At 44.8% G+C, this 12317-nt stretch overlaps 1 protein-coding gene across 4 annotated transcripts in view; it reads left to right on the top strand.

Moving 5' to 3' along the window:
• TBC1D8 (TBC1 domain family member 8) overlaps positions 1-12317 on the top strand; it is a 105414-nt gene that overhangs the window by 15303 nt on the left and 77794 nt on the right. The window contains exon 1 of one of the 4 annotated variants that reach the window (XM_075917115.1): positions 11922-12184. The exons of 2 other annotated variants lie outside the window; for them this stretch is intronic. In XM_075917115.1, the coding sequence (XP_075773230.1) occupies positions 12058-12184 (127 nt within the window). In that variant the 5' untranslated portion in view covers positions 11922-12057. Of the gene's footprint in view, positions 1-11921; positions 12185-12317 lie in introns of those variants that run through there. One more of the 4 variants, XM_075917123.1, reaches the window with a different exon arrangement.

Here is a 12317-nt window from a genome sequence, read left to right as displayed (position 1 = left end):
AAGTTTAAGGAGAGCAAATAAACAATCAGAAAGATTTTTTAGAAAGGATACATGAGAAACAAAGCCATCTGATAATTTCTCTCCTTTATACTTTTTATTAACCTTTATATTTTCTCAATTTTGCATTTTTGTGACCAAAATAAAAGAAAAATAGACCTTATTGCTCATCACCACAAGCTGGAATAAAAGCCTGAAAATCTATACAAATGGCGATTGTTAGAGACTTAAATTAGACTGCTGTGAGGACAAGAATAAATTGTACAGTATTAGCGCACACAAAAGCATGGGGATATAAAAGAAATCAAACAGCTAGTGTAACCCACAACTTAGAACACTTACAGAGAGAGATACAAATGAGTGAGCTCTAAAGCCTAAGCTGAGAGGCAGCTGGCTTTACAGCTCAAGCTGTAGAGGCTCCTATACTAGGCTCTAAAGATCCCAGGGTTAAATCTGCCTAGTGATGGTTACACGAGGGATTGCCTACACTGCGGGGCTTAACTCAAAATAAGCTATGCAAATTGAGCTACATCAATTGTGTATCTTATTTCAAAATAGGGAGCATCTACATACCACTTGTTTCGAGATAGAACACTTTTCCTCCAACTTCCCTTACTCTTTGTACAATGAGGCTATGTCTACACTCGTGGCTTCTTCCACAAGAATACCTTGCGCAAAGGTTCTTGTGCAAGAAGTCTTGCGCAAGAAAATGTCCACACTGCCATGTGCGAGCTGTGCTTTTGTGCAAGAGTGCCCATGGCAGTGTGGACACTCTCTTGCGCAAGAAAGCTCTGATGGCCATTTTAGCCATAGGGCTTTCTTGCGCAAGAAATCCCTGCCGAGTGTGCACACTGCCGTCTTGCGCAAGAAGACCTCTTTTACCACGCCGTACTGTAAATTTCCTTGCACAAGAGCGGGCGGGCAGTGTGGACACTGCAGATTCTTGCGCAAGAACAGCCATACTTGCGCAAGAAGCCGCGAGTGTAGACATAACCTGAGGGTTACAAGAGTCAGAGTAAGAAGTCCTCTAGCTTGACAGTATTTTGAAATAACTGCCTTCTGTGTAGACATAGATTAAGTTATTTTGGAATAGCACTAGTTATTTCAAAATAGTGTTGCACCCAACATACAGAAAAGCATGGGGGTATAGTAATTGTTAGATAAAACCTGGAATAGAAGTACTCATTAAAGAGAACTGCAGTCATGAGCATATGTAGAGTGATAATTAGCTAGCAGAAATGGCCATATACTGAAAGTGTAAAAGAAAGGCTATTGACCCAGCAGTGGTTCTCAATCTACCTACCATTGTAGGCTGCATCCAATACTACCTGTTTGTCCCTGAGGCTGTCACATGGGTTGCAGCTGTGTGCTGATTGGATACATGGCCCACAGGCTGCAGTTTGAGAACTGCTAAAAGTTACAGAGTTTGTCATATCACATCAGTGAAAGATGCAAAAACACCAGAAACTTTCTTGTGAAAATCCCTGGAGTGTCAAAACCTGCTTGGAAAATTATCCATAAATTTCACTTTTAACACTGACTCAAGTGCTGACATGTCTGTAATATCAGTATTGATTTATGATATACTTTTGCCACTCTGGCCCCGCCTGTCCACCAGTACTATTTTAAAATCTCCAGGAGGTGTACATGATTCAAAGGGCAGTTTATTGAACAAGTGGAATGAAAGGGCAAGTCATATATCTTCCATATTGTTGGGCTTTGTAATGACAACATGGATATGAGCCAGATGAATTCTAACATTGTTTAGAGTATAAAGATTGCACTGAAACTCAATGTATAGTTCTATTGTATACTGAGTATTACTTTGTGAGTATCTGTTTCACAGCTGCCAAAAGGCAGGCAGACTAGAGAGTAATGGTGTTATTGTGAGAATTCATGAACAGCTAAAGGATATTTTCTCCCATTGTTTCTGTCATGAGGGAAAAAGGGAAGGTACAGATGTATGTTGAGCATCCATATTTAAATCCAACAATTCTGAGGAAAAAGTATATTTAGCATACACTTGTAAACATCCTTACAAAGCTGGAGAGGAGCTGTGTCAAGCCTACATGTTTCTAAATGGTCGTGAGAAATCCCAGTGGAAGAATAGTGCTAAATTAGGCTGTGATTCTACAAGTTCATCTGCACAGGCATAATCCAGAACCCTCACACTGAATCACTTTCAGGATTAGGAACATAATAGCTTGAGTGGGTCAACAGTATTTCATGTGTTTTGCATTTGTAACATCTGATGTTTTTCACTGAGAAAAGGGCTCAGATATTACAAGACTCTAAGAGGGAGTTGCTGTCTACATGGATGATATTCTGGTATGTGGATGTTCAGAGGAAGAACACCATAAGTACCTAGAGGAAATCTTTAAAACAATAAGAACTTCTGGTCTGAAAAACACACACACACCCACACACACACACACACACACACACACACACCTGTGCCAAAATACTTCTATTTTCCTAGGAATTCTAGGAAATAGGCTGTAGGGTTAGTCGAGATGGACTGCATCCAGACCCAGAAAAAGACAGCCATCTTAGAAAGGCTGTCTCAGTAACCTATGCAAAGCAACAAAAAAGGGCATAGTAAACAAACTTAGAATCTTTTTTACAGAATCACTTAATTATTTCTGAGTCACTGAGGGACTCTTTGAGCTTGAAAGTTGAATGATCATGAAATCTGAATATGGAATTAGCCTTAAAGGATTAGAAACTAGCACTCAGGAGGGCTTCAATATGAGCTTTCATTGATATTACATAGCAAATAATTGTTTGCATGGATGCCAGCAGTTACAGTGCAGGGAGTGTAGTACTGCAACAATAAGTCATTATTAAAGTCATTACCTTCCTCTTCGAACACATTACTACTGCACAGGCACATGCAAATAGAAAAATGCCAGGCCTGTGCCTCAGTTTATGAAAGCTTTCTTATTTCTGGACTTTTCACCTAGGCACAGATGCCAAAATATTTGTTGTTTTAAGTCTGCTTTTGACACCATTCCTCAATTACTCATATGAGAAAGCACACAGATATATGGGTAGCTCACTCAGCATGAGTAAAGGTGACAATCAAGGCCAAAGGAAATAGGCACTATGTGCAGTCTGAAACTGCATGAAAAGATTTTTTAGCGTTAATGTGGAGGGTAAGATCCAGTGGAATAATCCAGCAGTAGTAAAAATATCTACTTTCCCAAGATCCTTTGTCATTGAGATTAACAAAGGACATTTTACAAAAAAGAATGCCTATAATTTGTTTCAAATTCTCAAAGGGCATTGATGCAGTTTTTCAGGTGAACTCTTTAATTCCTTATAAGAAACCAAATGTTTAAATTAACACACAGAAAAAACATCAAAATAAAACACTCCTCTCTCCTCCCTCCCTCTACCCTCAAAAGATTATTAGAATTCTATTTCTAAATTAGGAATAACTTTACTCATATTACACTAGTACAGCTTGAGCACATTATTCCCGTGTAAGTAAGATTAGAATCAAGCATCCAAGAGAGCTGTATGTAGTAGCAAAACAGTGTATTGTGTTTTTCTTGTTCGAGCCAGTCAATGTACTACAGTGCCTTGCCCTAAAATGCACATACTTTTGTAATTACATAATATGGAGGGCTGGAAAGACAGACTGTCTTTCCTGTCCTAGCACAGGGACACCTTGGAACATAATAGTTCTTAGATTTTATCCTAGCTAGTTTCACACATTATGTTATTTTGAATAATTTCTCCCTGTCAAAACAGAGACATACTCATGTGTATTTTACTATCAAAAAGGTGATTGGACACAGTTGTGAGGCAAGAAAATCAAAACACTCAATTGTGTGATTTTTTTCACTGATGCCTGGGGCTTCATTGTGCTTGCTGATCAATACTGTAACATGGTTGTGGGTTGATGGGTGTAAAGTACACTTTTCATTTCAGGATAAGTGTGAAAAAGCAACTGTGAGCCTTTATGGAACCATATAGCTGAAGCAAAAGGAGCACAAACCAAAACACAGACACATGCCAAAGCTTGAGTAGAAGCTGAACCACCAGGCCCAAAGAATATTAGAGCTGTCCGTGGAAGAGCATGTCTACACAGCAAGGCTACGTCTACACTGGCGCGTTCTCATGCAAAAACTCTTGTGGAAGAGTTCTTCTGCAAAATCTCTTCCAGAAGAGAGCGTCTACACTGGCATGTGCTTTTGTGCAAGAGCATCCATGCCAGTGTAGACGCTCTCTTGTGCAAGAAAGCTCTGATGGCCATTTTAACCATAGGGCTTTCTTGCACAAGAAATTCATGTTGCCTGTCTACACTGGCCTCTTCAGGAAGAGCTCTAGCGTAAAAGGGCTTCTTCCTGAGCAGGAGCATCGGAGTTCTTGCACAAGAAGCCCTGATTTTATACATTAGAACGTCAGTTTACTTGCGCAAGAACACACGTGTAGACAGGCAGCAAGTTTTTGCGCAAGAGCGGCCGCTTTTGCGCGAGATCGCACCAGTGTAGACACAGCCCAAGGCTATAGTCAGAATACACAACTTCAGTTGAAGTTAAAATAGTGCCAAAAGTCAAATTAAGCTGTCTACGCAGCAGGAAGTCGAAGGAAGAACACTCTTCCTTTGACTTCGCTTACTCCTCGTAAAATGAGGGTTACTATGAATTGGAGTAAGAAGTTCTCAAGCTCGACATTTCAAAATAAAGGCTTGTAATGTAGATGCGCTCTTTCTTATTTTGGAATAACCAGTGTTATTCCAAAATAATGCTGCTATGTAGACAGACTTAGAGATATGGGATTGGTCTTGACTTGGGCAGGGGGCTGGACTTGATGGCCTTCTAAGGTCTCTTCTAGCTCTATGATTCTATGAGTTAGAGCAAGAAAAAACAGAACTTGAAGGAGAAGCAGCAGAAAGCCAATCAGACAGACAGCCTAAGCATTCAGGGTGCAGCCCTGAGAAAAGGAGAGCAAAAGTTTCCAAAGTGTGGCACATGTACCACTCGTAGTATTTGAGCTTGATGTCCCATCAATTCACTTCCCAAGAACTTTTAAAGAAGATTCTATGTGAACCAGTGAAGTTTGGTTGCCACTGTCCTAAAGAAAGAAATTTTAGGGGCTGAAAGTGACTTTGAAAGAAAGAAACTGGATCCAACTGTTTGACAACTTTTATGTACAGGGAAATAGGACTTTATGTACATTTTTGGTAAATAAACAGAATTGCACAAAAAAAAAAATCTGACCCTTTCATCAATGTATCTCCTTAATGGAAATAACTTGCAAGGTCCCAGACACTGACTACCTGTTTGAGTCAAAAGGGGTAACAAAATATACTTTTATGATGTCCTTTACAAAGTCATTGTTAATTTAATCAAATCAATTATTTAAACCACTAACATTTATTACAGATATCTATGTGTTTGTTACTTCATTGGAACTGGAGTGAATGCTAAAATATGTACTTTGTTGTTAACTGCTATTTGCAATCTAGTCAGACATGATAATGGACACGTACTGCAAACTCTTGAGCACTTCCACTGAGATACGTGCATGGAAGGATCATCCATGTATGGTCCAATCCTCTTCAGTATGGAAGGGGATCTCCAGTCTTTCTTACATTGTTTACTTCACTTCCATTCTGGCCCCTCCACACCCATGTATTTTGCAATACAACATTAATACAAACCTGAGTGTATTAACTGTTTTTGCAGATTCCCACCAGACTGGAGGATCTTTGGCAGCATTGTTTCCATGGAACCAGAGCCTGGGTCAATCGAGGGGCTAAAAAAAGTAGGCTGGGTTGGAGCCTGGGTTCTGAAGTCCAGCAAAATGGGAGAAGCTGTTAGCCTGGGCTCCAGCCTCAGCCTAAATATTCACCTTGCGATTTGTAGCCCAAAGAATGAGCCCTGCAAGCCCAAGTAATTAAGCCAGGCTCTGGGACTTGCTGCCACAGAAGTTTTTTGTTTTGTTTTTGCGGTGTAGATATACCCACAGCAAGTCAGGAACAGAAGATCAGACTTAACTCATATTGCTTCCCACTACTGCCTCAAAATACAATGCCACATTCCAAGCATATTAAGCACCACTCCTTTTTGAGAGTTTCCAAGAAGCTCTTTGCTAACCCTAGATGCTCTCATTTAGTCTAATCTGCAAATTCTGTTTCCTGTGCTATTTGTTGATATTTAAATCTGGAAATAATATCAGTGATCATAACTAGCCTATTGTCCTTTTCAGAAGGCATATTATGAATGGAAGAAATCCAGAAACCTAATTTTCTTTCAGTCTGTTTCCTCCAAAATTAAATAAAGCTTCATTTGATTGAAAGATACCTTCTCTTTCTTCTTGGCTTGACTTATCCTGTTCTTTTATCAAATTTATTAAGGAACACCTGAAAAGTTTATATCCTCAGAGATCCGAGGTGGGAACTACAAATGGATCACCCTTTTTCCTTTGTTTATCAGTACATACCATCAATGCAAGACTATAGGTGAGATTCCTAAGAAAGGTTCTTAGACTGTTGAAATCTTGATTGCGGGAAATAACCAGTAAAAAGTGGTGGTGGTGGTGGAGTTGGGCGAGAATCCCTCCAGTATCAACTTCCATTAGTTGTTGCCTGTAATCAGCTGATTGCCAGAGGTGGTTGTATTTTGTTTCTTGAGTGCTTGGGATTGAAAGTTGTTGTAAAAATATACATTTTTTTCTTTTTGAAACCAATATTTAGTTTTACTAAGATGTCAGTGCACGCGATGTGCAACTCTAGGAAAAAAAAGAATAGTGATAAGAGTGTAAAATGAGGACAATGGAAGGAATGAACATGTACAAATCTAGATACATGCAGCAGTTATTTAATTTTAAAAAAATCAAAATATCTTCCAAGCTATTTTATAAAGGTTAAAAACACCACCCTGCTCACTACTTCGATCTACACTGTAGAATACCCATGTTCTGACTGAGCATTTTAAAAAACCTCTTCTCATTCAATAATTAATATTTTAAAAGACATTATTGTTCTTCCATCCCTCATCTGCTGCCTTTAATATTTCATCTTAGTGGTACATTCACTTTTCCTTCTGTTTCCCATTCTGTTGTATGAAAAGAAAATTCTGGCACTTGTGTAGATCATGCACACACTGCGAGGAAAACATTAACAAATTATAGTCAGCTTACAGTATTTGGCTTAACCAACTATTTAATTGATACCTAAAAAGCAATCAAAACTGTCCTCTTCAGGTATTCCAAATGCCTGTTACCATTGGCCATGTCCACATGCCTGGCTGCAAATGCTGGAATTTTCAGAATTCAGAATCCATATAGCATCTTGTGCATTGCAAGCAGAGGGCCAAATCCTTTATTTATTAAACAAAATTATCCATTAATAGGGAACTTTGCCCAATTTAGCAGTACCTCATTTGGTCCATAGTGACCAAGTCTCTAGAGAGAAAGGTTCTCCTCTCAGTTACTCAAGTAGTTATAATGGACTTACTTTTCCCAAAGGGAAAATGGGATACAACATGGGACCACCTCATTGCCCCCTCTACCTCCTGCACATGAAGCCAACTCAAGACCCCCTGCCGCCCACTCATGCAGGGCTGGCCTGGACTAAGCCACTCTCCCAAACCCTCCCTCCTATGCAGGAGTGGCATTTCTGCTTGCCCTGCCCCCCCATCCCTCGCATGTTCCTCTTTTCCCCCCCCACTAGGCATCACACTCCTCCCCTCCCCCACCCAATCTGTGCATTTATCCAATTTGCTCTTGCCAGATTTGATGTTCAGTTGGCAAAAGCAACTAGGATAAATACACAGTTTTTGCCAAAAATGTTGGGACAACCAGGGAAATGCTTACAAAAAGGACTGTTCCAGCTAAAACAGGAATCTGACCCAGAGAGAGAACTCTGGACATGGAATTAGACATGAATATTTCACTGGTCATCCAGATGACAAGTATAAACTAATACCAGGATTTACAGTAATAGTGCTTGGTTTTCAAAGTCCCTTCTTCAGAACTATTTAAAATGACCACGGGGTGTGAATGCCTATCCCACTCCATTTTCTGAACAAAAATTAGTGAAGATCTTCCTCTTCTGCCTATAGATGAGGGGTGGGGAATATCCAGCCCATGGGCTGCACATGTTTCCTCAGGCTTAGCCCCTGGTGGGCCACCAGTTTGTTTACCTGAGTGTACGCAGACACAAAGACTCTCAACTCACCATTCCTAGCCAATGGAGCTATGGGAAGTGGCGTTGACTGGGACATCACTTTCCACAGCTTCCGTTGGCCAGGAATGGCAAACTACAACTACTAGGAACTGCAGGGCTCCATGCCTATGGATATTCAGGTAAACAAACCATCTGGTGGCCCACCAGTGACTAACCATCCATGATTGAATCATGTGTGCCTGGTGCACTGGAAGTTCCCTACCACTGCTATCGAGGTTTGGGCCTTTCACCAGTGGAAACTCCAGCAAGTTACTGTTTTGTTTTTTTGTGGTTTGTTCGAACTTCTAATGGTAGATTTCACAAATGCCAAAGAGACTTAGATTGTAAGCCTTATGGAGCAAGGACCATCTTTTTTATTTGCTATTATAGCCCCTCACACAGTGGAGTCCTAGTCTTTGACAAGGACTCCATTACAGTAACAAAAATAATAAATAATGTGTGTGTTAAGAAACAATCCTAGCACTGAGCCATTTTGACTATGTTTAGTCAGTCCCTGACATCTCATACTTTAGAGGTTTAAGTGATATTTAGTTTTGCAAACATTTACACAGATTCATATCTTTAAGCATGTGAATAGTTCCATTGATTTAAAAGTTAAGCAGGTATTTAAGGGCATGGCTACACTAGCCACCCTAGTTCGAACATGTGCTGCCCAGCCTGACCCAGTCAGCGCTGCTGGCGCACGCGCTGGGCCGTGCAGGGCCCCGTGGCCATCGGGGGGGGGGGGGGGAAGGGCAACACAGGAGCTGGGCATGGGCGAACCGGGCAGCTGCCCAGGGCGCCTGATGGCAGCTGTAAGGGGGGCATGGTGCCCCTTACAGCTGCCATCAGGTGCTGTGCGCCCAGCTCCCATGGTGCCCTTCCCCCTATGGCCGCGGGGGCCTGCACAGCCCGGCGCGTACGTGAGCAGCACTGGCCGGGTCAGGCTGGGCAGCACATGTGCTGTGCACCCCAGAGGCGGGCCCCAGGCTGCGAGCGCCGAAAGGGCTCGGGCCGGCCCTGTGATCACCCTACCTTCTCCATCCGAATCAGGGGTCCTCCTTTGTTGCTCGTTCCTCCTTGGGGGTATGTCTACACTACCACCCTAGTTCGAACTAGGGTGGTTAATGTAGGCAACCGGAGTTGCAAATGAAGCCCGGGATTTGAAGCCCGTGGAACGAGGTGTACCGGTAGTTCAGAATAAGAAGCCTAATCCGAACTACCTGGTTCGTGCCGCGTGTAGCCGCAGGCACGGAGTCCGAACTAGCAGACATTTAAAAATGGCGGCGCCCGACAATATGCAAATTAAGCCCAGGAAATTGAAATCCCAGGCTTCATTTGCAACTCTGGTTGCCTACATTAACCACCCTAGTTCGAACTAGGGTGGTAGTGTAGACATACCCTGTGATTTTTCCTGGTGTCCAACTACCTCACTTACCTCAGGGCTTTGGTCACCGTCCCCCAATGAACCTAGTTTAAAGCCCTTCTTACTAGGTTTGCAAGCCTGCCCGCAAAGATGCTCTTTCCTCTCTTGGTTAGGCGGATCCCATCTCTTCCTAACAATCCTTGTGCCCAGAACAGAGTCCTATGGTCTCTCCGACACCATCTGCGTAGCCACGCATTTACTTCCTCAATTCGACAGTCCCTACCCAGACCTTTTCCTTCAACTGGAAGGATGGACAAGAACACCACTTGCGCTTCAAATTCCTTGATCCTTCTTCCCAGTGCTACATAATCTGCTGTGACCCGCTCAAGGTCATTCTTGGCTGGATCGTTAGTTCCTACATGGAGAAGCAGGAAGGGGTAGCAATCCGAAAGTTTAATCACTTTGGGAAGACTCTTGGTCACATCCGGAATGCGAGCTCCTGGTAAGCAGCACACTTCTCGAGACTGCAGGTCTGGATGGCAGATGGATGACTCAGTCCCCCTTAGGAGAGAGTCCCCGACCACCACCACCCATCTTCTTCTTTTGGGGGTGGTGGTCATAGAACCCCCATCCCTAGGGCTACACATCCCATGCCTTCTGATAGATGGTGTTCCCTTCTGATTTCTTCCCTGAGAGGTCCCTGCCAAAGCCTTCTCCATGAAGTGCCTGTGGAGAGAGCCTGAAAGCGGTTACTTACCTCTATAGGGATGGGGGATACCTGAGGTGGCCGCCTTCTCCTTCTAGAGGTTACATGTTGCCAGTTTTCTTCCTTATCTGAACTGTACTCTTCAGCCTGCTGTGCCTGCAGGATTAAACGCTGCCTTCTATCAAGGAAGTCTTCATCCTCTCTGATGGAGCATAGGGTTGATATTTGGCCCTCAAGTCCTTTATTTTTTTCTTCCAAAATGGTGACCAGCTTGCACTTAGTGCAGATGAAGTCCCTTCTGTCTTCTGGGAGGAAGACAAACATGGCACATGGTGTGCAGGTAACAGCAGCAGACCCATCACTATCCATACCTGGCTTCCTTCTGAGAGCTGCCTCAGATGTATTAAATGCATCCTTGAAGGACAGGAGTATAGTGAAAAGATTTTAAAGAATGGCAAGTGTATCTCACCCCCTTCCCAACTCCCTCTCAGCCTCTAGTTATAAACTCCCTAGTTGCTTGCTCACTCACTCCTTTATAAAGCCCTGGACTGCCTGATAGCCCATCTCCCTGATTAAGCCTCAACCAATGAGCAAAGGCTTCTAGATTTCAAACCCTGATTAGAAGCTCACAGCTTCCACCACAAGCCACAGCACTTACTCCCGGGGGGAGGAGGAGGAAAGAAAAGAAATGAAACAAAAGGAAACAAAATGAAACGAAACCAACCCCCCCCCCCCCCACCCAAACACAAGCTCAGCACACAGCAAGAAAACCCCCAGACACAAACTACAGACAGCTACTTCCTTCAAGGGTCCTGTACTAGCTTCCTCCTTTATCTGGAGAACTCCCTGTTAACAGCCCCTGTTCACAAGAGGATGTTGAGAGAAAACTGTGCGTGCAGCTGAACATCTCTCCCCAGGGGGCAGTACAATATTTAACCTAATAAGGCCTTCCCTTCCTTGAGAAGCAAAAAAAGAGACATCTCCAGGAATTGGCAGGCAGGGGTGCTGGAAGTGGAACAGTCTCCTGTCATCTGAAGAAGTGGGCTGTGCCCCACAAAAGCTCATGACACCATCTATACGTTTTGTTAGTCTTTTAAGGTGCTACTAGACTATTTGTTGTTTTTAAAGTTTAGATAGTGAGGGTGTTGAGAGGCATCAAATCAAATTGTAAATTACGTATGTGATGGCAACCACCTCAAGTTCCAGCAGCTGCTGTGTGTGCAGGCCCATCTCTGTTAGGGGATGTAGGAGAACCCTGATTCCTGGCATTAGGGTTGGGTAGAGGAGCGATTCCTGCCTTTGGCAGGCATGGGCTGGACGAGTGTGGAGGGGACGCTGATTCCACTCTCAGTGGGAATGAAGTCTAGGGGGAATCCCTGCCGGTACCAACCCATTCCAGGCCTTAAGCAGGAATATTTGCGCCTCCCCCCCACTAGTAATCAGTGGAGCCCAGGTCCCCCTGAGCTGAGGGCCAGAAGCAAGTGCTTAGTGCGGGCTGTGGGGGAGCAGGGAGGGGCTGAGGGCGGTCAGTGAGTCCCAGCCCCAGAGGGCAGAGGGAGGCGCTGCCGCTCCCCCGCGGTGTCTTTCTCCTGTCCGCAAGGGGGTGGCCGCCGGGGCTCGGCGCTCTTGGGGCGGGACGGGGAGGCGTGTGCCGGGCGGGGGCGGCGCTGCGGCGGCGGCGGGGGGGAGTCTCCTGGCGCCGCAGCGCGAATCCCGGCCGCGGTGGCCCCGGGGAGGGATCGGCGGCCCCGCGCCCAGGCTCCTCCCCCGCGGCCGGGCCGGGATGCGAGCGGGCAGGAGCGCGGCGCGATGTGGCTGCGGCCCGAGGAGGTGCTGCTGAAGAACGCGCTCAAGCTCTGGCTCACCCACAAGAGCAGCGGCTACTTCGTGCTGCAGCGGCGGCGCGGACACGGGGACGGCGGGGGCCGCTTCACCGGTACCGCCCCGCGGGGCGCTGGGGAGGGAGCCGCGGGCCCCGCCGGGGCAGGGCAGGGAGGGGAAGCGGCAGAGCCTCCCCCCCCTCGCCCCGTGCCTGGCACCGCCGCGGGGGGCGGCTCAGGAGTCCGCTG

This window comes from Pelodiscus sinensis, chromosome 1 (genome assembly GCF_049634645.1).
Source record: "Pelodiscus sinensis isolate JC-2024 chromosome 1, ASM4963464v1, whole genome shotgun sequence".
Classification (NCBI taxonomy): Eukaryota; Metazoa; Chordata; order Testudines; family Trionychidae; genus Pelodiscus; species Pelodiscus sinensis.
The sequence above is the reverse complement of the archived record's forward strand: the minus strand, read 5'-3'. Positions and strand labels throughout refer to the sequence as shown.